General features: G+C 47.5%; 1 protein-coding gene across 2 annotated transcripts in view; it reads left to right on the top strand.

The window, feature by feature from the left end:
• PTPN3 (protein tyrosine phosphatase non-receptor type 3) overlaps positions 1-23,865 on the top strand; it is a 103,748-nt gene that overhangs the window by 61,454 nt on the left and 18,429 nt on the right. For both annotated transcript variants that reach the window (XM_012736762.2, XM_012736760.2), the window contains 6 exons: positions 1,751-1,927; positions 10,659-10,845; positions 11,014-11,094; positions 12,343-12,399; positions 13,941-14,097; positions 16,438-16,598. In XM_012736762.2, coding sequence (XP_012592216.2) covers positions 1,751-1,927; positions 10,659-10,845; positions 11,014-11,094; positions 12,343-12,399; positions 13,941-14,097; positions 16,438-16,598 — 820 coding nt within the window. The remainder of the gene's footprint in view (positions 1-1,750; positions 1,928-10,658; positions 10,846-11,013; positions 11,095-12,342; positions 12,400-13,940; positions 14,098-16,437; positions 16,599-23,865) is intronic.

Raw genomic sequence — 23,865 nt, 5'->3', positions numbered from 1 at the left:
CATGACATAAGTGACTTAAGGATGTGTGAGCCCCGCAGCAGATACATATTGGGGTGTAGCCTGCCAGCTTCCCAGAGGATGGACTCGGCTTGAAAGGAAGGAAGTGGCCGTGTGGCAACGTGGGAAGGGCGCTAAGTTTGCAGCTGAAAGACCCAAACTCAGATTTTGGCTCTTCTGTTAATGAACAAGTTTCTTTACCTCTCTGGTCTCAGTTTCCCCATCTGTAAAAGGATTGTTAAAAACAATCACAAATGAAACAATAAAGTACAAGTGCTTCAGAAGCATATTTTAAAAGGTTCAGGTAGAATTATCATTATCGTTATTTTATTGTAATGGTCCCCAAAGACATCACACCATTTGTGTGAATACCTCCCAGAAGGCCAGGTGTCAGCAGAAGGGGAGCCAAGCAGGTTGTCCCCAGCTCCACACTGGAGGAAGAGTGTGGCTTTGAAGCCAGAGTGCACCCATACGTTCCTGAGCCCGGGTCTGCTCGGCCCGGGGGAAGCTGGGAGATGGGCAGAGAGAGGAGACTCCGTGCAGGACCTGCTAGGGAGGGACCCTCCCCTGGGCGCCTAATGCTCTTGGCGCAGAGAATGACAGTATTTAGCTTTAGAAATCATAACGTGGCTGCATAGATTTGCTTCTTGGTTTCCAAGATTTAGATACTTCTCTCTAAAGAGGTAAAGTCATGCTATAAAGCAGCAGCATGATTATCTGAGAATCTCATATGCAGCAATGCCAGGGGCCCACAGCGAGCCCAGGACAGGATCCAGGGCGACAGCGGGGTGGATGTTGCCACACTCCTGGCCTGGAGCTCCCGTGGCTATTTATAGCCCCGCTCCTGAGGAGTCACAAGAGCCTTTCTACTTCTACTCTGGACACAGCATTATTGATTATCTGGGCCCAGGGGGGGACTGCAAATCATGGAGGCCCTGACAGTCCTAAGGGAAAGGGCTGACTGAGGTAGGGAGGATGGGAAAACGGTGAGGGGAAAGAGAACTTAGAAAGCTCAGCAGCCTGGGACCCCCGCGGCAGGAGCTGACGCCCAGGTGCTGCGCTGCACGTCCTGAGAACGCTGCCTGTCGCCTCTTTTGACTCATTCTCAGGAGCGGGTGAGTACAACTGAGGCCCGGGGAGGTGACGTGACTCACCTGAGCTCACGTGGCTGCTGCTGTTGCAGGACAGGGCGGCACTTGTATGCCCATCTAATGCCACATGTTTAATAAGGGCTGTATTTTAAAAAGCAAACATCCATTTGAAGAAATAAAAGTTTGAGTTTTGCTAAGAAATGTCCTTTGGCTTCTAAACCTTTTATTGACATTGTTTGAATTAATCAGAAAAATTGATCAGCCGTCTGTATGGCCTAGTTCCATCTTGAGAGCTTGAGTCCTCCTGGAAGGGTAACTCGCCCTAAGTCAATACTCGTTGACTTCCCAAAGGGCCTAAACCAACCTCATCCTGCCTGTTTATAAGGCTGAGGCTGCTGTTCTGGGGGCCACACCACTTGGCTGACAACATTGGGCATCTGTGTCACCCATGGTGAATTCTGCAGGGGTGGTAATGAGTTAACTGGCTCTGATGTCTCACCAGGGAAGGTAATGAGTTAACTGGCTCTGAATGTCTCACAGCCTCAGCCAGGGAAGGCATCCTTAGAAAGGTCAGGACACCAAGTTAGATCATTGATATCTAATAAAATCTTTTAAGTGGAATTTGCTTTGAACACTTAACACTCAGCGTTTCCCCCACCCAGGCGAAGTCCTCGGCTCCGGCACGAAATCCGAAAGCCACGCCACTCTTCTGCAGATAACCTTGCAAATGAAATGACCTACATCACGGAAACCGAAGATGTGTTTTACACATACAAGGGTTCTCTGTCCCCCAAAGACAGTGATTCCGAAGTTTCTCAGAACCGCAGCCCACATCGAGAGTAAGAAACTTGTGTTTTGTTTTTTTTTTCCTTCCTTTCTATCTGCTTTTTGGCTGTTGAGGAATTTGCTCAGGCCCCAGTTGCCAGTTGAGAGGAGTCAGGAGCCAGTGCCCGCAGCCAGCTCCCAGGGCACTCTGTGCCAGGAAAAGAACACAAATCAGACCTTCCTGCACGGAAGACAACCTGTGCACTTGGGGTCTAGAGCTTGTGCTTCTTTTGTTCTACAGCAAAGACTTTCTGCTCTCCAAGTACTTGTTAGTCTCCTGAACAGTCTCCTCTCCAGTTCATAAGCAAAGCCCATGCCATATTCTAGAGATACAGACTCCAGGGCCACCTTAACTATGATTTCTGTAGATTATTGTAGTTTTACCGTCACATAATTTCAGATCATTGAGAATGTGCTTGCTTTTAAAGGCCTTCTCAGAACAGTATGTCCTCAGGGATTTTGCTTTATTTTTGTTTTTAATTAACAGTTAGTATAAAGAAACAAATATGTTATTAAATAGAACATCTCTGATTTTCTTTGTCAGATTTTTGTCAAGGACAGTTTGCACTAAATCCTTTTGTGCCTCACTCCCATTTTTTTTTTAATTTGACAAATTCCCCTCATAGCTCAAGGCTAGGAAAAAATGTCTCTCCTAAGACCAGCTTGAGTGCTTTTCTTATTCAGTAAGATACGTCTAACCCATTTGTTCCCCTTTGCCTTGGTTACCAGGGAGCTCAGAGCTGCATGCTATGCTCAACTGCATTCACTTCCTCATCCCAGTTTTCTGATATGGTCTCTTCTCTTCCTTCCTTGCCTTTATTATATAAGTGTTTTTTCCCCCTTATTTTAATGAATTTATTATTCAGCCACATCTATACATTTTGGGGTAAGCTATCTCAAATGATTTTTTTGAAGTAGACAGAACACAGATTATAAATTAGGCTAAAGTATGTTAGGAAAGGATGAACTGTTAGAATGGTTACCCAATGACTATGCAGATTTCCTTCTAAGCCCCATACTGTGCCCAAAATATAGAAACATAATTCAGCTCCTAACAGCAGAGGATTAGCAAATAGGCACCTTTAATTAACCTGTAAATTTTTTTTTAACCACAGTAGCTACTAAGCTTAAAGCATTAAATGCATCCTGATTGTACTATAGTCATTCACAGGTGAATTGCAAATCTCTTTCCCCCTCATGTGTAAGGTTGCTGCCTCTCCCCTGTCCCTGCCTACAGTAAACATAGTTTGAGTTTATCTGTGTTCTTAACACCTCTGGTTAAATAGTCCCTGTGGTCATCATTTCCTTGTGACCTGAGCTTGGACGATGCTTTTGTTAAATGACCATTGTCTCTTGCTCCAACTTGCAATCTTCTGCCCCATTGTCCAGGCTACAGTGGATAGGTGTGGGTTCCCTTTGTGTAACTCTGTGGCTTTGCAAACCACAAGCAAATCTAGAAATAAGAGGCAGGAGTGCAGATGTGCATGATTAGAGCCAGTCTGAGCCTGCAGTGGGGCTCTGTCGCTGTGGTGAAAGGAGAAGATGGTTTGGGGAACTGTCGAAGGGCTCTGAGAAGCCCACTCACACCTGCTGCATCACAGTTGCATGCTGTTGTTTGCAATCCCGTGACAGAACTGTAGAGCTTCTAGACCTTCACTGTCCAGTACTGTAGCTGCCAGCCACAGGTGGCAATTCAGGTTTAAATTAATTAAAATAAAATGTAAGCATTTAGTTCTTCAGCCATGCAAGCTTCATTTCATGTGCTCAACAGCCACACGTGGGTAGTGGCTACCGTCTTGGACAGCACAGGTACAGTCCCATTCCTGTGATTGCAGAACGGGCTATTGACAGCACTTGTCTAGACTAACATGTTTACTCTATCATTCATTGAAAGTGGAGTGGCCAGGCACAGTGCCTCACGCCTATAATCCTAGCATTTTGGAGGCTGAGAGGCGGAGGAATTGCTTAAAGCCAGGAGTTCTAGAACAGCCTGAGCAAAAGCGAGACCTTCAAAAAAATGAGAAAATTAGCTGAGTGTGGTGGTGCCTGTCTGTGTAGTCCCACCTACCCGGGAGGCTGAGGCAGGAGGATCGCTTGAGCCCAGGAGTTTGAGGTTGCTGTGAGCTATGATGATGTCGCTGCACTCTAGCCGGAGCAACAGAGCAAGACCCTGTCTCAAAAAATGTAATAAAATAAAGTGGAGTGAACCACAGAGCATCTACAAGTGAAAAGGGCATTTTTCAAATGGGCATTTGGGCATTTTTCGAATTTGAGTGTAGGTAGATTTGTGATCGTCTTGCTTGCAGTCTGGACACTTAACACCACTTGCCTGGCTGCTCGTCTTTGGAACAGGGGTGGCTGAGTGACGGGGTGACCTTTGAGAGCCGTTATGGCCCAGCACCCTCTTGCGTCTTATGCGTCAGTGCTGGGTGGGGGAGAGCCGCCTTCCGTCCGGTGGCCTGTGGACACTTCTGAGGGCCATGTTCACTGCCGGGTCCAGAAGCGCACTCTCTACAGCCGCGGCTGGTCACTGAGGGAGACAGCGAAGTGAATTAGACCAGCCCCTGCCTTCAGGAGCCTCCAGGCCAGTGGGCGAATAGCACATTATCAGGCCTCATGGTCACACCACGGGGCCCTGTCACTCTGGTGAAAGGCGTGGAGGGCGTGGGGAACTGTGCGTGTTCCACGTCAGATCTTCCTACTGTGGTCTGCAGTCACATGGAATTACAGAGCACCCAGCCCTTCACGGTCCAGTGCAGGAGCCACCAGCCACATGTACGACTGCTTACATTTAAGTTCATTAAAATTAAACAATGTAAAATTCACTTCCTCAGGCCCTGTTTGACTGAAGTAATCTGGCTGTGCTCACCCCCACACGTTGCACGCTGATTCTTCTTGAAACCCTCCTGTGACTTCGTAAGATATGTCATCTGGGGCACTTTTTATTTTGCAGCTAAATGTTAAAAGCAGCAAAATAACAGTGATTCAAAGGCAGCCGTCCTCGCCGCCGAGGTTTTGCCGGGTGCGCTGACAATGGAGGTCTCAGGGGAGGCAAGTCATTGGCTGTGCTTTGCAGGCAGGGTGAACGGTTGGAAAATTGGCACCCCACCACCTCGGGCACGGCACCTCTTCCTGCTGGTGGGAAGCCACTTTCTGCTGGGTCTTCGGAGACAGAGGGGCCCCCCATTGCCCCAGGCTAGAAATACGGGCTGGTCTGTACTTAGTGGGGGGAAAAAAACCTGTGTTGGTTACTTCAGTATTTGCAAAATGTTTAAGAAACGTTTGACATGTTTTGCACAGCAGATTTGTGTTAAGAGGCAAAAAGCAGCATTCTGTCAGAGAAATCAGATGAATAACACCACAGACAGTGAGGAGGGTTCCTTTTAAAAAGAAGAATTAAGGGTAATGTTCTGCACTCGTTTAAAAAAGAAGAAAGAGAGAGAAAGAAAGCAAAGAGCGGTTAGACTTTGGCTCCACACCCGGAGTGGCACAGCTTAGGCTGTCTGAACATTATCTTAGCGGATGAGTCACTGGCCGGTTGGTTCCGTATTTATAGCAGCACAGCAAAGTTTGTGATTATAGTTATGAATCCTCGGCAGTCTGCTTTGTACCCAAGTGGGCTGTGCTCTTTTGTTACTCCCAAGGTTCCATCAGCCATTATGTGTTCCTTGCCTTGCTTCTGAGAGAAGACCAAATTCTACAGATAAGTGAGTTTTCTTCACAGCAAAAACAAAACAAAAAAAACCCCACTGCCTTCCACCCAGACAAAAGGGAGGGGTCATTCCCCAAAGAAAAAAATGACTTGCAAACAGAAACTGGGGAAACAAATTTTAGCGCAGTTTAGGGTTGTATTCAAAAGATTTTTTTTTTTTTTGCATTATTTTATCACAGTTGACTTGATGGGTCGCCAGCGTGAGACACACCTCAGAGTAGGTGGGGCTTCATGTCAGTGTAACTCTTTTGCTATTAGTCTGCCTTGCTAGAAGCACCTTCCAGAGCATACGGGGCAGCTGCCACTTTGTATTTCAAAACTTTTGTGCATTGGAAGGGACCTAGGCGATCTTCTTCCTCAGCTAAGTCGCAGTATGGGAGTTCCCTCAGCTGTACCCCTGGCCTCCCAGGGCCTGAGCACCCTGCCGGTGATGGAGAGCCCCCTCTGCAGTGTGGCAGTGCACCCCATATTCTTCCCAAACTCTGCTGGAAGCCTCCTTCATGTCGACCTGGCATAAAGGCCCCTGCCCCCAGCTCTAGAACAACACAGATGATGTCTGTTTCCATTCTACCTGCCAGCCCTGGCTGCTCTTCTTAACTAAACACTTGGAACGTAGCCTCTTTGCACCCTTCACCCCATCAGCCACTGTTCTCCAAGTGCACACCAGCCCTTCACTAGAGGGTGGCACCAGCTCTGAATGTGCAGGGAGATGCTGCATACCATCCAAGTGTCCCCCTCGGAGGATTGCCAGCCGGGGTCAGGGTTTCACTGGGAGCATTTGTGTTCATTTTCCCTGAACCTTGCCTGTCCTTCCCTTGGTCCGGGCCCAGTTGCGTGGATGTCTCACAAATACCTGAAACCCACCGTGACCCAGCTCAGCTCTCAATCTTCTCATCTAGCCTGGCTGGGACTGCTCCTGTCATGATGAGGGACTGTCGTTTCAATGCTCCCTGGTTTGCACCTATTGGAAACTTGAGTCATCCTTTACTCTTTTTCTTTCACCGTCCTCATCCAGTTTCTCACCTTGTTAATTCTACCTCCCACACATCTCTTGCATTTGACCTTCACCCCTGCCATGCCCACGGCACTGCCCCCATGCAGCCACCATCATCTCTTGCATGGACTGGTCCAGTAGCCTCAGAACCGTCCTCCTGTCTTCGGTGTCTCCTCCTTCCAGACCATCCTTAACAAGAACAGCAGGCATATCTTTCTGAAATACACACCTGAGAATATCACTCCCTGCTTCTATACCTTTTCTCTGCTTTTTCAACATTTCCTACCTTGGCCTATGCTGCTGCTTTGTTTTTTGTTATTATTAGTGTTTTGCCAGAATACCTTCCCCTTCTCCCTGGACTGCCTGTTCAAACTCATATTAATTCACCTTTCAAATTCAAGCTCAAATGTACCTGCTCCGTGAACCCTATCCTGGTCTCCCAGTGTGCCTCCGGCATCCGAGCTCCTCCTGTCCCCTTCAGGGGCAGCCTAAAGGGGAGATTCACAATCTGTTATTCCAGCCGTAAAGAAGCTGCGAGCTCAGAAAGCAACATATCTGAACCACGTTCCCCCAGCCACTTTGATCTTGGGCCCGTGGCATTTACTGCAGTCTGCGATGAGCCGTTTTACGTGGTAACTGGCTCCGTGTCATAAAACCCATAGTTGAAGACAGTATTTTTTCCATTACCCAAGGACTCTTATGTAAGGAGCTATGTGAAAATTTCTGCAGGAATTTTATTGAAAAGAAACTGTACACTCTGAAAGAACCCGGATGCTTTCCTCTAGCCCCATGCTACTCCATTATGGATGGCTACAGACCAGCAGCACCTGAGAGCTTGTTGGAAATGCACAGTCTCAGGCCCCAGGCCGGCCTGCTGGATCATTCTGCATGGAATGGGATCCCAGGTGATTTGTGTGCATGGCACACGCTCGGAATCTGCAATTGTGCACATGCTGAGAACCATTTAATCCACCTCTTTGCACCTGAGCTTCCAAGTTCTTGAGTAAATTCTGTGCTCTTTTAGAGTAACTCAGCTAACCCCAGACACCTGCTCAAAGCGTTTTTTCCTTCATTCACTGAGCATTTTAATTGCACACTTGCTGTGTGCCTGGTCCCGTGTTCCCTGCTCTAGGAGAGGAGTGGAAAGAGGGCTAGGATCTCTCTTGACCTTGAGAAGCTCATAGACTCAAGGAAGACCCAAAGAGAGGGCCCTTATTCTGTCACACAGCAATTTGGGAGCATGACTTTGCTCCCTTTGACAGGTAGAGGGGTGCAGGGCGTGTCTTTATTAATTTCCTAGGGTTCAGGGAGAGCATCGTGCAGGAGTCTTTCTTTCATGGGCAGGCCTGCCACTTTAAATCTTTTTTGACATTACCACTCTTCAGAGAAATGAGTTTTCCTGTGGCTTTTGTTCTGATTCCTGCTGTCTTTACAGTTCTGAAGCATCTGTTTTCCCAGGGTGAATACCTGTCAGTCTGCCTGACAAATCAGTCTGCCACTCACATCTGTCTGTCTGTCCTCTTCTCCCACGGTCCAGGGTGTGGCCAGTCCCACACTGGCTGCTCTGGCTCCCAGGCAACAGTGACAGTCCTCAGTGTCCCCTCCTCCTGTGTCAGGGACAGACCTCTTGCTCGCACTCTCTCCTCCCCTATTCCATGGCGCAACCCCCCTCCTTCCCCAGTAGCGCCTGCGTCCTGCCCCAGCAAGGGAGGAGGCCCTGTTGCTTTGGTGTCTTCCCGCCTGGCCTCCCAGGGCTGTGTCCAGCTGCCACCTGCTCACTGCCTCTCGTCCTTAGAAGTCCTCCTCACTGTCCCTCCTGCGCGCTGAACGGAACATCACCGCGCTCCGCAGGGAACCCTGTACACAGTTGATCAGGCCCCAAATCAGCCATTTGTTTCCATAAATTACTATCTATGAGTAACCTCTCCAACCCTACTTAGAAAACAGTTGGGGCATAGAATGACTTTTAATATAGCATTAATACTAGTAGTAGTAATAATAGTAGTAGTGCTATTATTGTTTGGAACTGTGGCCTGTGTTAGACCATTGAGTTTTATATTAAAAACTTTAAATCCCCTATGATGAAATCCACAAATTCAACATTTAAAAATTAACATAGTGAGTATAAGATATGTTACAATTTTATTGAAATTAGTCTGTTCGCTTCTGCATTATCACCTCACCTTTGTGGGTTTTTGTTTACATGCTGTTCACCTTTTCCATTTCTGTTGCCCAACCTTTGGACTCTTCCAAACATTCAAAGTGTGCACGTGCTGTTTGCGGCTTTCTCCACATTAAAGGTTCAAGTCCATCCTAGAACCGGAAGTAGTGTTTTAGCTTTGAGCAACCCCCAAGCAATTGCCCTTTCTGCCACTAGGTGGTGCGCTCATAAGCAGTAAAACCCAGCAAAGTTGTCCTCTTTGGAGGAAATTTTTTAAAGCTTCCTTGTAAGTAAATTAAAGTCTCATTCCTTTTCAATCTGAAAACTTAATACTTGTATACAACTTAAATTCCAAAATATCCTCTCTCTGATAAAATGGCTTCCCATCCATAACACCCTTCCCTCAACCAGCTACTTGGAAACTATAAGGCCAAACTCTTCTCTTACATATAGCTGTGTTTCCACGTTGGCCTGTCACTGAATATTTTATTCAAATAAATTCAGATTGTGAATCACTTTGTGCAAATATGATACAGATTTTACATTTAAAGTAAGCTAATTTGAAATCACTAGGAAACAGAAATACCAATTTAATGAAAAACCCATGGATAAGGTTTTGGAATAAAGGTTGAGGCAGGGGCAATGGCAGCTGCCTTTTGTCTGTTTCCTGGAATGTCTTTGTCTCCTTGCTTCTCCTGTCACTTCCCCTGGGATGAGGTTAGCGCAGGGCAGGTCTGTGGAATGCACGGAGAACCCTGGTTATTCAGCTTTCTAAGGCTTGTGTGCCAGGTCTGTGACTCTGGTAGGGGCTGGTGTGGGTGACACAGAGATTCGGAACATCCTGACCTGCACAGGGACAGCAGGGAGGATTAATACTTGTGGCCCTGCAAGGTCAGAAATAGGGGTCTTAGGAGCAGACTTGGCATGGCCTGGAGGGAAAAGAAAGGCTCAGAACTCACGTTCCTCAGACCTGTGTCTTCTAAGTGAGGGCAAAGCTGTGCAACCTTGGGCAAGTTACCTAGCCTCTCTTGGCCTCAGTTTCTTCATCTGTGAAAGGAGAGTTGGAACAAGTGACTGCAGAGGTCTGTTTGGTTCTAACCATATGTCATTCCTTAAGACAGTGCTGTCCAGCAGAAATCCTGCGATGACGGAAATGTTCTGTAGCTGTGCTGTCCAGTACAGGAGCCAGTGGCTGTTGAGTGTATGAGATGTATCTGGTACAACTAAGGAAATGAGTTTCTTGTCTTCATATATTTAAATTTAAGTAGTCCCACGTGACTAGTGGCTACCATATTGGACAATGCAGCTCTAAGACACAGAAGGACCCATTTTAGAGAAAAGTAAGACACACGATCTTAGTATGGACAATGAATGGATGTCACAGACAAATAATACCAACTAGGAATAATATGAATTATTCTGAATATGTAACAATAGTGTCATTTCCTTTGGGTAGCCGAGAGCCCTCTGAAGCAGAATCATCAGTACGAATGAGATGGAAGGAAAAAAGCTTCCAAAAGGAATGGGGTCGTGCATCTGCGTGGGCTTGCCTGGCAGAGTCTGGTTCAGTAGCCACCAGGGTAGCTGGACACGTTTCCCTGTCACCTTTCTAAAGCAGCCAGAAAGGGACCTGGATCTGCCTTGCTTCCTGTCCCTTTGTCCTAAAACCAAATGTGATGATGCTTGGGCCAGACGAGGGCAGGAGTGGCCAGTGGACTCTGGGTGTGCCCAGGCCCCAGGGGGGTGACCTTTGCAGCTCTCTTAAGTTTCCAGGGATACGTCCAACCCTGAGCTGCCAGACGCCAAGAGTCAGTAATGTTTACTCTAATAAAATATTAACCCAGTTATTAAAATATCTCCTCCTTCCCCATGATGAAGGAGTTTATCCGAGAACAATCCAGCACAAAGCTGCCTGACCCAGAAGTCATCCAGTTCTGTGTCTCCATCTTCAAATGCTCCAGGCTCCTGCTCACCTGACGGCGTCGATCAGCAGTTCTTAGAGGACTACCACAGGGTGACCAAGGGGGGTTCCACCGAGGATGCCAGCCAGTACTACTGTGACAAGGTGAGCAAGGCACAGGGCCTGGGGCTCAGGAGTCGCCAGGTGACCCACCCAGGCTTCCCCGCCCCTCCCCGGTGGCCAACTAAGTAGTTATGACTAGAAAGAAAATATCACCAACAGCTGGAGAGGGAAGGAAATGACCACTTTAATTTTAACTTTATCATTTTCCAGAATGATAATAATGGTGATGGCTACTTAGTCTTGATCCGTATCACGCCAGATGAAGATGGAAAATTTGGATTTAACCTTAAGGTATGTTGTTGTATATTTATGAGGAGGTTTTATGCTAGGAAGCAATCTTTAGATTAATTTTTAATTTCCATTAGAAATGTGCCGCATACCTAAGCTACACAAGGAAATTGGCTCAGCCTTCAGAATTGGAAGTTTTTTTAATGTGGCCTTAGCAACTGCCAAGTGCCTGCTCTGCGCGCCTGGCACTTGCTGTGAACAAGATTTATCACATTATTGAGTTCCTATAATGAGTGGTGAGGTCGGCATTCTCAAACCCATTTTGTAGATGAATACTGAGGCTCCGAGTGTTGAGGACGCTTGGTTGGCAAACAGATCTGCCTGCTTGAGGAGGGTTATCAGAGAACCCTGCTGCCTTGGGAAAGTGATAAAGCAGTTCAAGGTGCAGGGCCACCACCCGCCTCCGGCACCTCTAGGCAAAGTCTGCGAACCATGCCCTTAGGCCAAATCCCACCTGTTTTTGTAAATAGTTTTATTGGAACAGCCACACTCATTCATTTACAGGGGGGTTTGTGCAGCAGTCCCCAACCTTTTTGGTACCAGGGACCGGTTTCATGGAAGACAATTTCTCTACAGACAGTGGGGTCAGGGGTTGGGGTGTGGGCTGGTGGGAGAAGGCAGAGGTAGAGCTCAGGTGGTGGTGAGAGGCCGGTTCCTAACCCCGGTACCAGGCCAAGGCCCAGGGCTTGGGGACCACAAGGTTAATGGCTGCTTTGGCACTCTGGTGGCAGAGTTGAGCAGTTGCAACAGAAAGCCTCTCTGGCCCTTTACAGAAAGTTTACCCACCTCTGTTGTAGAACAGAGTGAGGGCAGGTGGTCTCTGCTGCCCACCCCCCAGCTGCTATCATGCACACCCTCTCTTCTACCCTAGCAGCCCTGCCACGGCTCAGAGGCCAGATGCGCTCACAGCATGTGACCTTTTCTAAGGCCTCACTGGCCTCCACTGCAAGTTCCCTTTTCCGGCAGCACTTCGACAATGTGCTTGTGGGGTCCTTTTCCTGGGGGGTGCCTGCTCCGAGTGCATCTTTAGTTTATGGATTATGGGGATGGCAGAGGCAGGCTTCTGAACAGTTACTCTGCTTAGCCCACTAGCTCAGAGGGGTCAGGAACTTGCCCCCTATTTCTGAAAGCATGTGTGATTTGAATAGGCCATGATAAAGTTTGAGGCCAAAAGACTTGCAGTTATTGATATCTGCGTGTGTTTGTTGCTGGGAACGACTCACGTGTTTTTTTACTTTAAAATGTTTATAGGGAGGAGTGGATCAAAAGATGCCTCTAGTGGTATCAAGGATAAACCCAGAGTCACCTGTAAGTAAACCTGTTCCCTCTTATTTCCCATGGTTTTTGTCCCCTAAATCTAACAGGTGTCTCTTTCTGTGTCCTGTTTCTGTGTTTGCCGGCCTCAGAGAGCGTGTGTAAATGCACACATTCAGATGGGAAGAAAGGATCCTGATGAGATCGGTGTGTTCTAGAACCTTGCTGCTCAGTGTAGTCTCCAAAGCTGCAGCACTGCTATCACCTGGGACCCTGTTAGAAATGCAGGCTCTGGCCCCAGCCTAGGCCTACCGAACCAGAATTCCCATTTTTAACAAAATCCTTGAGTGATGCGTGTGCACATTAAGTTTTGAGAAGCACTGCTGCTCACGGAAAGGAAACTGAGGCATAGCGCCTGCTGCTCTGCTCACGGTGAGCGGGAACATGGACCCTGTGCCTCTTCTCACTATCTCGCCGCCAGCGCCACCCCCTCAGCCCTCTGTTTAGGCCTCCTAAGGAGATCATTTGCTTTTTATATTCTTTTAAATTTTTTAATTGTATATATTTAAGGTATACAACATGTTTTGCTATATATATGCATAGAGAAATGGCTACTTCAGTCAGACTCATTAGCATATCCATCACCTTCCATACTTATCTCTTGATCATTTGCTTTTCTCTCTCTCTCTCTTTTTTTTTTTTTCCGAGACAGAGTCTCACTTTGTTGCCCAGGCTAGAGTGAGTGCCGTGGCGTCAGCCTAGCTCACAGCAACCTCAAACTCCTCGGCTCAAGCGATCCTCCTGCCTCAGCCTCCCAAGTAGCTGGGACTGCAGGCATGTGCCACCATGCCTGGCTAATTTTGTCTATATATATTTTTAGTTGGCCAATTAATTTCTTTCTATTTTTAGTGGAGGCAGGGTCTCGCCCAGGCTGGTTTCGAACTCCTGACCTTGAGTGATCTTCCCACCTCAGCCTCCCAGAGTGCTAGCATTTACAGGAGTGAGCCATCATTTGCTTTTCTTAAAGCTGTAGAGCATCAAGGAGTCTCTGTGCCTCCTAAGAGGGAACGATTGGGGGATTTTACTCTTGACCTTCAGGTTGCAGTTTACCTCTTGCTGCTGTTTATGGTTTCTCTAAGTGAAGAAAGCTTTCATTCCTATACCATTCAGTTCACTGCTTCTCCCCACAATGGTTTCTGCCTTTGGTGGTACAGAGGCTTTCTCCACTGCAAGATAGATACTCATGTCCAGCTGGCAAATCATTTTCTAACAGTACGTCCAGAAAACAAAAGGATTGCAACCACCCGAGTCATTACCGTACCGTAACAAGGCAAGGGTGGGCTACTGCAGAGAAGCGGCTGCAGTCATTTTCTTAGCCTTATCCTGAAATGTTTCCTCACTTGCGTTCTGAGCAGCACTTCTTTAAAATCTCACAACCGGCCAGCAGTGGGTGTAAACATAATGACAATAATCCCTGAGGGAGAAAAGGCGAGCTCGCCGTGGTCTCAGGTGTCTGGGAGCGGAGCGCTCAGCCTTCCTCCCCGGGAGGACTGTGTTATGGTAACAGAAGAAACTCGCTTTTCCCCTCCACCCAGGCAGACACCTGCATTCCTAAGCTGAACGAAGGGGATCAAATCGTGCTAATCAATGGCCGGGACATCTCGGAACACACCCACGACCAAGTGGTGATGTTCATCAAAGCCAGCCGGGAGTCCCACTCGCGGGAGCTGGCCCTGGTGATCCGGAGGAGAGGTAACGGCCACCTGCGGGGGGAGGAGCCACGGGGACACTGCCTTAGCAGAGCAGGGCCTTGTCTGGCCTGTTCTGTGTCTTTGAAACCAGCATTTGAAAACCAAGCATTTGAAAATTCAAGAATTTTCACATAATAACTGGGATATCTGGCTTCTCGGTGGAAAATGTGAAGATCTGCCCACACGGGGCTTGGCCCCTGTGGCCAGAATTCGGGAGGGGGCAGCACGCTCCCACCCACGTGCTTTATGGGGGCTTGAGCCTCCAGGCCCAGCGTGGCCACACCACGCACCTCTCTCAGCCGCGTGGCCCTGCGGACATTTTCGTTTTCAGCCCTTTCTCAGAGCATCAGGTTATATTTTATTCATATGGGGTTTTTTTTGTTTTTTGAGACAGAGTCTCACTCTGTCGCCCCAGGTAGGGTGCTGCCCGATGAGGGGACGTGTTTGAAGTGTGGCCTCTATTGCACATCCTTACCGTTACCGTTGTTGCTGTGAAATTACAAGCCTAGTCCCTTGAAGCCTCCTGCCCAGGTTTAAAATACTGGAGGTAAATGCAGGTTGTGACTGCAAAGCCGTGGCACCGCGTCTCTGCTCCGACCTCACATGCAGACTCAGCCCCCCACCCCCACCCCACCCCGGGTCACAGCTTTCCTGCCCCAGCTCTGCTCCCACGAGAACCCAGCCGAGGCCCCCCTGGGGACAACTCTGATCCCACCTACTCTGTGAGGCCTCTCCGGATCTCTCCGGATGCCTGCCCTTCCCCCTTCCGCCTCCCCACCCCTTTTAAATCTCAGCACTGTGCTTGGCGCACAGTAGGTGTCCAATAGCAACAGTGGCTGGCGTGTATGCCAGCGAAGTGCCTCAGACTATACTGATCGTTTCACACCATTGTCCTCTTCAACCCTCGTGACTTTCCAGAAGGGTTAGCATTATTATTTCTAAGTGAGGACATGGAGAAACCGAGTCACCGAGAGGTGAAGTAAGTTGCCCACTGCCATGTGAGTGGTAAGGCCAGAGGATGATGGGCCAGAAGGGACAGGTGCTGTGATGGAGCAGGCCTCCGCGTCGCACGGATGTGCCCCGTGGTGTGGTGGAGCTTGCGACGGCCACAGCCCGTGGCAGGGGTGGGCCCTGTTGGGGGCGAGCAAAACCAAAGTGTGTGGGTTAGTAGAGCTGAGACAGCAGTGCCTGCCACTGATTTTCTAGTAACTGTGCTGCTAATACATATGTTTTAGAAATAAACATGTAAGTAAAAAACGTGAACTGATTGAAGGAAAAGTTGTAAATTATCAGTAACAGATGACACATAAGTCACAAAAGTAGCAGAAGAGCTGAGCTGCCACGGTCAGTGAAAAGAATGTGGCCAAGTCAGAAAGACTTGGACCAAACTCCCGTGTTCCACCCTGACAGGCTGGGGTATTTCGGACAAACAATTTGCTCTGTCCAAGAGTCCATTTCCTCGTCTATGAAATGGGATCACTACCGCAGATTCAGAATTGTAATGATTCAGTTCGACTAAGTAGGGAAACTCCAGTGCTGTTAGTTTCCTTCTTCTTTCCTGTTATCTTGGAGGCAGTCAGGAGCCATTGAAGGCTTTTGAGTAAAGGAGTGACTTCCAAGTGAAAAGGGAAAACTCAGAAATGATCCACAATTTCCCAATTGAAGAGATGGGAGAAGGAAGGGACAACAGACACAGGCAAGCAAAGCGGAAGTATTGTGCAGGGTGGGAGAGGAGGAGTGTCTGGGATTGTTTTTACCTCTGCTAAGTTTGACGTGAAGGAAGAATCTGTAGCAAAGATGTAGGGCAGAAGCACAGAGGAGATGTTAGGACTAGAGATATAAACTCGGGAGCCTCCCACATAGAAGAGGCCTTGAGTTGGAGATCGAGCTCTCGGGAACGATGGTGTCACATGGAGAGCTTAGGGCTTCACCCCAGTGCCTGGGAAGATGCCCATTTTAAGGATATAAGTGAAGGGAGGAAGGGGGAGTTGGGATGGGGAGAAGCATAGCCAGGTCAGAGAGAGCAAGTAAAGAAAACATGAATTCTTTAAAAACATTCTTTCCTTTTCCCTTACCTTGGACAAAAGCCTCTGAGTCCTAAACACCATCATTTAAAACTAACCAGAAAGATTAGTATGTCATGTTATGTAATTAACACATATTGAATCATTCACGTAGAAGTAGCGTCTTTGGTAAAAATTATTACCGTGCGCTTAATCCTTTAATAAGCTGTTTTAAACCATCTTCATTCAGGTGTCGTAAGTGTGATTGGTTTGCGGGGAACTGATAAACGAGGGTGTTGCTACGCAAAGCCAGACGCCTTCTGTTTTGTACGTTACAGCTGTCCACTCGTTTGCCGACATCAAATCTGAGGATGAACTGACCCAGCTGTTCCCCGAGGCCATCTTCCCCATGTGTGCAGAGGGCGGGGACACTCTGGAGGGATCCATGGAACAGCTGAAGAAGGGCCTCGAAAGCGGGACGGTGCTGATCCAGTTTGAGGTAAGAGCCTCCCGCCCAGGGCTGAGTCTTGTGGCCTGGGCCACCGCCAGGCTGTCCCGCTGCCACCCAGCAGAGACACAAGCCCTCGTTTCCTCGGTCGAGATGATGGTGCATTTCGCAAACCCAAAACGGTCGGCGGAGCAGCAGGCAGAGCTCTGAGCCCGAGAGGGTGCTCGTAGCAGCAAGCAGGGTTCCCGTCGCTGAACTCTGGCTCACCTTCTCATCTAGTAACGCTCCGTAGTCATGGAGAAACGCGTCGGAAATGGAGGAGGAGGGACTGAGCGTACCGGGCTGACAGCACAAAAGCTCGAGGCTCTCAGCAGTGGAAGGTAGTGGAGCGTGGTGTGGGTGAGCAGCCCAGCCGCACCCTGTGATTTGGAGCAGTGGTGTCACCCCATGCAGGCAATAGCATCTTGCCCTCACAGGTCCCCCAACACCCTGTAAACATGAGTCGAAACCAAAGTCAGACCCGTCCTCCCAGGAGGGACCTGGGATCCGTAGGACTGAGACTGCTGACACAGGCACACGGACTTTGTGCCAAACCAAGGAGGACCAAAGGAGACTCAGGTTTTAAATCAGATTCACTGATCCCTCACAGAATTAAAATAGAACGTGTTCATCTTCCAAATTTATTTAAAAGCAGCAGAAAACAGAATAGTTCCTGCAATCAAAGATAGTAGAAGAAAGAGCACAAAGATGTGTAAATTAGGCCAATAGAAGAAAATAGATCATGATTAAAAATAACATGCAGTCGGGGTTCATAAATGCAGAGGAGAGTCTCAGATGGGACTCAGAAACAGAAATCGGCCATGCATTATTTATTAGAAAAGCACATAAGGGAAAAAGACACAGAATCAAAACTCAGAAGTTTGTCAAATGTATGTGACCACAGAGGGACTCGGGAAAGCACGTGTCTGTGAATATTGAACAAAAAGGAATGCAAAGCAGAAGGCTTTGAGCGTAAGGTCTATTTTATAACAGTGTAAGGCAGAGAATGTGAAAATATGTTAGTGCAATGTGTATTGAACAGCAGTAGAAAACAAAACCCACAAGTCAAAAAAGGAAAGGTAATTGACTCCTGCCCCCCCAAAAAAAACAATAGGGAATTTAAAACTTTTAATTAACCACCTTGACAGATAATATAAAATAAAAATTAAGTTTGCATCTTGTGGAAATGAAATCTGGATAAGAGGATAGTAACAATATAATTTCCTGGGTAGAATACTGAATATTCTACAAAGGGAAATAGCCATTTTTTTCAGGGGCCTACAGGAGGCTATGTAGGCTTATAGCTTTAAAAAAGTGTAGAGATTATCTTCGCTGGCCTTGCCTTGCAAAGAGGGTCACAATTGAAATATACATTTTTAGGCTGAGTGCAGAGGCTCACACCTGTAATCCCAGCACTGTGGGAGGCCAAGGGAGGAGGATTGCTTGAGGCCAGGAGTTTGAAACCAACCTGGACAACATAGCAAGACCCTGTCTCTACAAAAAATTAAAAACTTAGCCAGGCATGGTGGTGCATACCTGTTGTCCTGGCTACTTGGAAGGCTGAGTTGAGAGGATCCCTTCAGCCCAGGATTTCGAGGCTGCAGAGATCGTCATGCCACTGCACTTCAGCCTGGGTGACAGAGTGAGACTCTCTCTTAAAAAACAAGAAAAAAGAAATATATATTTTAAACAATAAAACTCATTTCATAGTTTTTACACACTCTCCAAAATAATTGAAACAAGGAAGAACCTAAAAGCCAGTCAGCCACAAAACTGTATCAGTTTTATTATTATTATTATTTTTTTTTTTTTTGAGACAGAGTCTCACTTTGTTGCCCAGGCTAGAGTGAGTGCCGTGGCGTCAGCCTGGCTCACAGCAACCTCAAACTCCTGGCTCAAGCAATCCTCCTGCCTCAGCCTCCCAAGTAGCTGGGACTACAGGCATTCGCCACCATGCCCGGCTAATTTTTTGTATATATATTAGTTGGCCAATTAATTTCTTTCTATTTATAGTAGAGACGGGGTCTCACTCTTGCTCAGGCTGGTTTCGAACTCCTGACCTCGAGCAATCCGCCCGCCTCGGCCTCCCAGAGAGCTAGGATTACAGGCGTGAGCCACCGCGCCCGGCCAGTTTTATTATTTTTTTGGTTTTGGAGGAGACGGGAAAGGCACTGTGAGTTTATTCATTCATTTAGTGACTGTGTCCTAGGTATTTATTGAGTGCTGAACACTGGATGAGGAACCTGTTGAGAAAAGGCAAAGGGAGGAGCTTCTGGCCCCATGGCGCTTACAGTCTAATTTTAGTATATGTGGGGGGTAGATCCATGAGTCCTAGAAACAGATAAACAGCAAGAAGGCTAAGATGTTATTATACAGAGTGTATGCTCGGTAGCAACTGGAGGTGAGAGGGTTCAGGAGGTCTTCTGGGGTGAGCTGCGGGGTTAATAAAAGATGAATGGGATTAAGTGTGGCAGGGAGTGTTCCAGGAAAGTCTCAGCCTGAATGCAGACGAAGCTCACAGGTGTCAGGTAGCAGCACTAGGAAACCGACCCACCTGGGATGAACAGCCCAGGGAGATGTCTGCAGGTGGCGGGAGACCTTTTACCTAGTGAGAGCTATTTCCAGTGGGCCAGATAACCCACCAGGAGGCGCTGTGGGCTCTCACTAAGGAAACACTCAGCCCTAGTCGTACAGGGTGCTCCGTGAAACCGCCTCCACTTAGGTGGGTCCACTTTGGTATGTTTTTTACATATGGGAATTCCACAGAAGTTCCTTGAAAAGTGTTTATCAACTTTTTAGGAAGTTGTAAAAAGGCTTTAAAGAGAAGTGCCCTCCCAGTCCCCTGCTGTGTTTTTGAATAGCATTTCTCAAAGGGTGACCCTCTGACCACTTGTATGGAAATCACCTGGGGAGCTTGTTAAACTAGGTCGCAGCCCACAGCTACTGCGTCTGCCCCGCTGGGTTGGGACCCAGATATTGGTACTTTTAACGAGATCACTGGAGGGTTTTATGCACAAGCTGACCCAGAGGATGAGAGGTGAAGGTTGAACCAGAACCGGGATCCCACTGCTACCCATCCTGTGTATCATCTTTGGAGGGCTCAGTGAGAAAGTGCATAGAAAATGGGGAATTCACATGTTTTAGGGTTACTTTTTAGTGCATATTTGTTTCCTTCATTTAGTTTATACACTTCCTTGAAATTAGGTGGTAAACCCTTCTTTTTAAATAAGATCTTTTGTAGACTTCAGTCTTCCCAGGGAAGCCTAAGCCAAGTGGATCAGCACATGAAAACCACTGTTACAGGTGGGGGAACGATGTCTTACAGCGCTGCCGGAGGAGAGGAATACCAAAGGAAAAGAGATCAAATGGGAAGCTAATATGAAAGAAAAGCTTTAATGAGCACTTACTATGTGCCAAGGGCTTTAAAGGGCATCTTCTGTAATTCGCACAACAGCCCCGTACAGATGCTGTCATTATCCCATCATAGAGATGAAGGAGCAGAGTCTCAGGCAGATTAAGTGAACTCTCCAAAGTCTTACAGTAAATGGCAGAGCCTGATTGGAACCCAAGCAGGCTAACCCAAGAGCTTGTTCTCTTAACTACGATTTGAAAACCGCGAAATGCTATTGACCTATGAACTATAGTAGTGGAACATCAGAGCTAGAAAAGATATGAGAGGCTGTTTAGCCACACGGAGCCAGACCGACTTTAAATCCTGGGTGGAGCCACCTTCCTATGTGACCTCGGGCAGCTGTGGCCCCTCTGTTTCCCCATCTATAAATTGAGTATCCCGTGGGTTGATTATAAGGGTCAGATGAGATACTTAAAGCATTGTCTGGTACCTGGTAAAAGTGCCATGAGAAATAACAGCTATTGTTATTTATGAGCAAAGTGAGGCTCCAAGAGCCTAAAGAACACGTCCAATCTCCACACAAGAAGTGATCATGTCGCGCTGGGTTTGGAACCCTGGACTGTCTGACTCAAGTCCTGGCTGTTCTCGTTCTCCGCTTGCTCCTCCAGTGCAGTCGCCGGGTGGGCAGCTCAGTTGATAGGGGTGTGCTCTGGACAGGAGCAGGAAGAAGGGCTGGTCCCCAGCAAGGTCTGCAGTGGCTACCCACGCCGTGACACAAAGGGCCTGCCCCTGGGTAGCCGAGCCACAGTGGAATTCCTCCTGCGATGGAGAGCTGGTTTCCAGCAAAGCTGGCTTTGAAGCCTTCTTCATTAAGGGAATCCCCCCTTCCTCCCCATGGCTTTCAGTAAACAAACACATATGTGTTCCAGAAAGCATTTGGTCCCAGCTGTAATAAAATCACGCTTGATAATAATTAGCATTTCTGCAGCACTTTGGAATCTACCAAGTGTGGTTCACATATGTTGTCTCTGTTGACTCTCACAACAGTTCTGTGAAAGAGATGTGGCCAGAATCATTAGGAGCGCACTTTTGTAGATGGAGAAAACGAGGCTTAGAGAGGCAGAGGGACTTTCCCTGTGTCACGCACCTGGTTGGAGCTAGAGAGCTAGGATTAGGGTATATATGTTAAAAATCTAACCATTGGCAGCAATTCACCCAACGTCTGGGTTAACCCTTCCCTTCAGTAGTGACACCATACGCCACTTCAGTGGGAGCAGTTTGGCAGCGTTTGTGTTGGCCTCAAGCTGCTTTACTGCTCTGCTTTGTTCAAAAGAGGCAGGGTATCCTCTTTCCAAAGTCCATTACCACCTCCAGGATGCTCTCTTCCTTCAAGGAATGCATCGATTCAGCCACAGGTTTGCTCCTTCCTGAGGATAACTTGCGGCTTAATCCATGCTTACCCTGAGTTGAAGTTTCCATCTAAGCAAAAGACAGGTTATGCATTTGGAATAGACTCCCCTGGATGAAAGCCAAGTGATGATGCTGACTTGTCCTTTATTCGAGAACCAGCTTCCCAGCAGTGGAGTGTGTCCATTCTCATACAGTGACCAGGTGACTTGCAACTTCCCTGTCTCCTTGCCCACCATTAGTTAAGACCCCTCTGGAGATACATGGAGTTTACTTGATAGAAAACGAGGAATACTACAAGAGACCACTGAAGGTCATGGCAGACTCAGATGCCTTGGTCCCTCCACTTCAGCATCACCCATCTTTACCAAAGCCAGAAACCATCTTCTCTCTTCTGACCCCTGTTTTTTCCTATATTGCCCATTATAGGAAAGTTCCATTAGTGTCAAAATAAGTGACTCACTGGCCCCTGTGATAATTATAAAAGTTGCATGTGGAAAGGCAAAGATAGCTGGAAACGTTATGAGAGGTTTAAATTGGCACATGTAGAAATGAGCGAGGCCAATTGTACCTTCAAAATTAGAACCTGTCCCTGAAAAGAATGCATTTAAAAGTTTTCCAAATAGTCTCTTTTTTCTTTTTTTAAGAAGGGAAAACATTGTCCGTGTCACATGTCTGGGACACACAGAGCAACCTGGGCTCTTTGGAGTGGCCATGTGTGCAGCTTTCACATTTCAAGTGCCAGGGGCCCACTCCAGGGAGGTGCTGGCCCAACTTGCTGTTGTGTCTCTATCTGTGAAAAGCGAGAATATTTAAGTGTGCCAGCAGTAGAATCTGCATCTGGGACGAAAATCCACATCAGGGACTATGCAAGCACGCTGTCGAAGGTTCCAAAGTTACTAGCAACAATTTCAGTTCAGCAAACCTGTATGGGAAGTTAGATGGAGGACCGCTCTAGACAGTGGCTCTTACGTTCCAACTGGGACAGGTACAAAGGAAAAGGGATGTCCTCAGTGGGGACGAGCTGCCCATGAGTAGTGAATTGTTAATTTGTCTACCAAGTAGTATTAGAAAAACAACTTCCCTGGCAGGGAGGTTTTATAAAACACAGGTTACCCTTAGCTGAAGTATATGGCACCATGTCTAAGAAAGCTGAAACTGCTTTGAAACTGTCTCTTTACCATGCTTTCACACAGTTTGCACCCCCTTTTGAAAGCAGAAGATCCCATTATTCTTTCGAATTTTTATCGCGCACCTTCTGTGTGCCTGGCGCAATGCTGGCCTGGGGGTTGTGGTGGCGAATGGAACAGATGCCCAGCTCTGCCATAGCAGCATAGTGGTTGATGCAGGAAGGAGACGGGACAGGGACATTCTGAAAGCCGTTGCCCTGACGTTTTCCTTGCTCTGAGTCATCGTTGAGGGCCTGAAAGGGGATCTGTTCCTGCTTATGTGTATGTACCTGTATAAAATACATTTGCATGAGCAACGCATGGAACAGGTATGGAATGATACACACCAAACTGCTCTCTCTTCTTAACTGTGATCCCCTCCACTCCCCACCTCCCTTTCTTTTCCCTCTTTTTTGTTTTTCTTCCCCTTTCTTGGGTTCTTAGCCTTCAAGAATTCCTATAAGAATCCCCTCTTCATCTGTTCTTAGAGTTGACGGGATTCTTCCTTCTGCTGTGCCAGCCCAGGCCCACATCCTCTGGGTGCAGCCAGCAGGTGTCTGAAGCCCTCGCCTGAGAGATGTGATGAGATTTCACATCTTTGGTTGAGTGAGGAGATCACAGTCATCTCCCGATGTCCATACGTGACTTATACGAAGAAGAAATGTTTGAACTAGTTCAAAACCGTGTCTTCTGACCCATCCCACCCATACTGCCTTGGGGAGTGTCAGCTCCCACCACTCAGGTTCTAGTCTTTGGAGGCCAGAGCAGGTGATATTGATACTGTAATTTAAATAGTTGTTCCTTAGCAACCCCTCCCAGCCCATTTTTTTTTAAAAAATAATTTACCCCTAGTTCCAGAGCTGCTTATAACTACACTGATAGATAGGATGAGGACAGGTATTTCCCCAACATAAAAAATTAATGGTTTTTCATAAAACTAAGTTGTTCTGGTAATCCTCTGTCCCTGTGACACTGCCTCTCAGCCTCCTTGTGGCTCCCTTTCTAGGCAGAATTTAAGGGAGATACTGTCTTCCTTGCACACCTTCAGCCCTGGAATAACCGAAGCAAATTGTCACTTTTCCAGCAAATATTTCCTTTAAAAGCCTTGTCTCAAATTCTAGCCAGTTTCGTAGAGCCTTGACTCATGCCCCTCCATCCTGACCTTTCCAGAATGGCAAGCCTGTGTCCGTAGCACATCACTTTCCACCCAGTACCACCCCCTTCCTGGCACAGTGTTTTCATACTCAGCCTGCCAAGCATCCCACAAGGTCTGGAGAAATTAAACAATTAAAGGAACTCAAAAACCAACTCTTAACGCTTTAGAGACTCAGTGTTTGAATCCTGTTTCTAC

The sequence above is a fragment of the Microcebus murinus genome, chromosome 12, assembly GCF_040939455.1.
Source record: "Microcebus murinus isolate Inina chromosome 12, M.murinus_Inina_mat1.0, whole genome shotgun sequence".
Taxonomy (NCBI): Eukaryota; Metazoa; Chordata; class Mammalia; order Primates; family Cheirogaleidae; genus Microcebus; species Microcebus murinus.
This window is presented reverse-complemented; position numbering and strand designations above follow the sequence as displayed.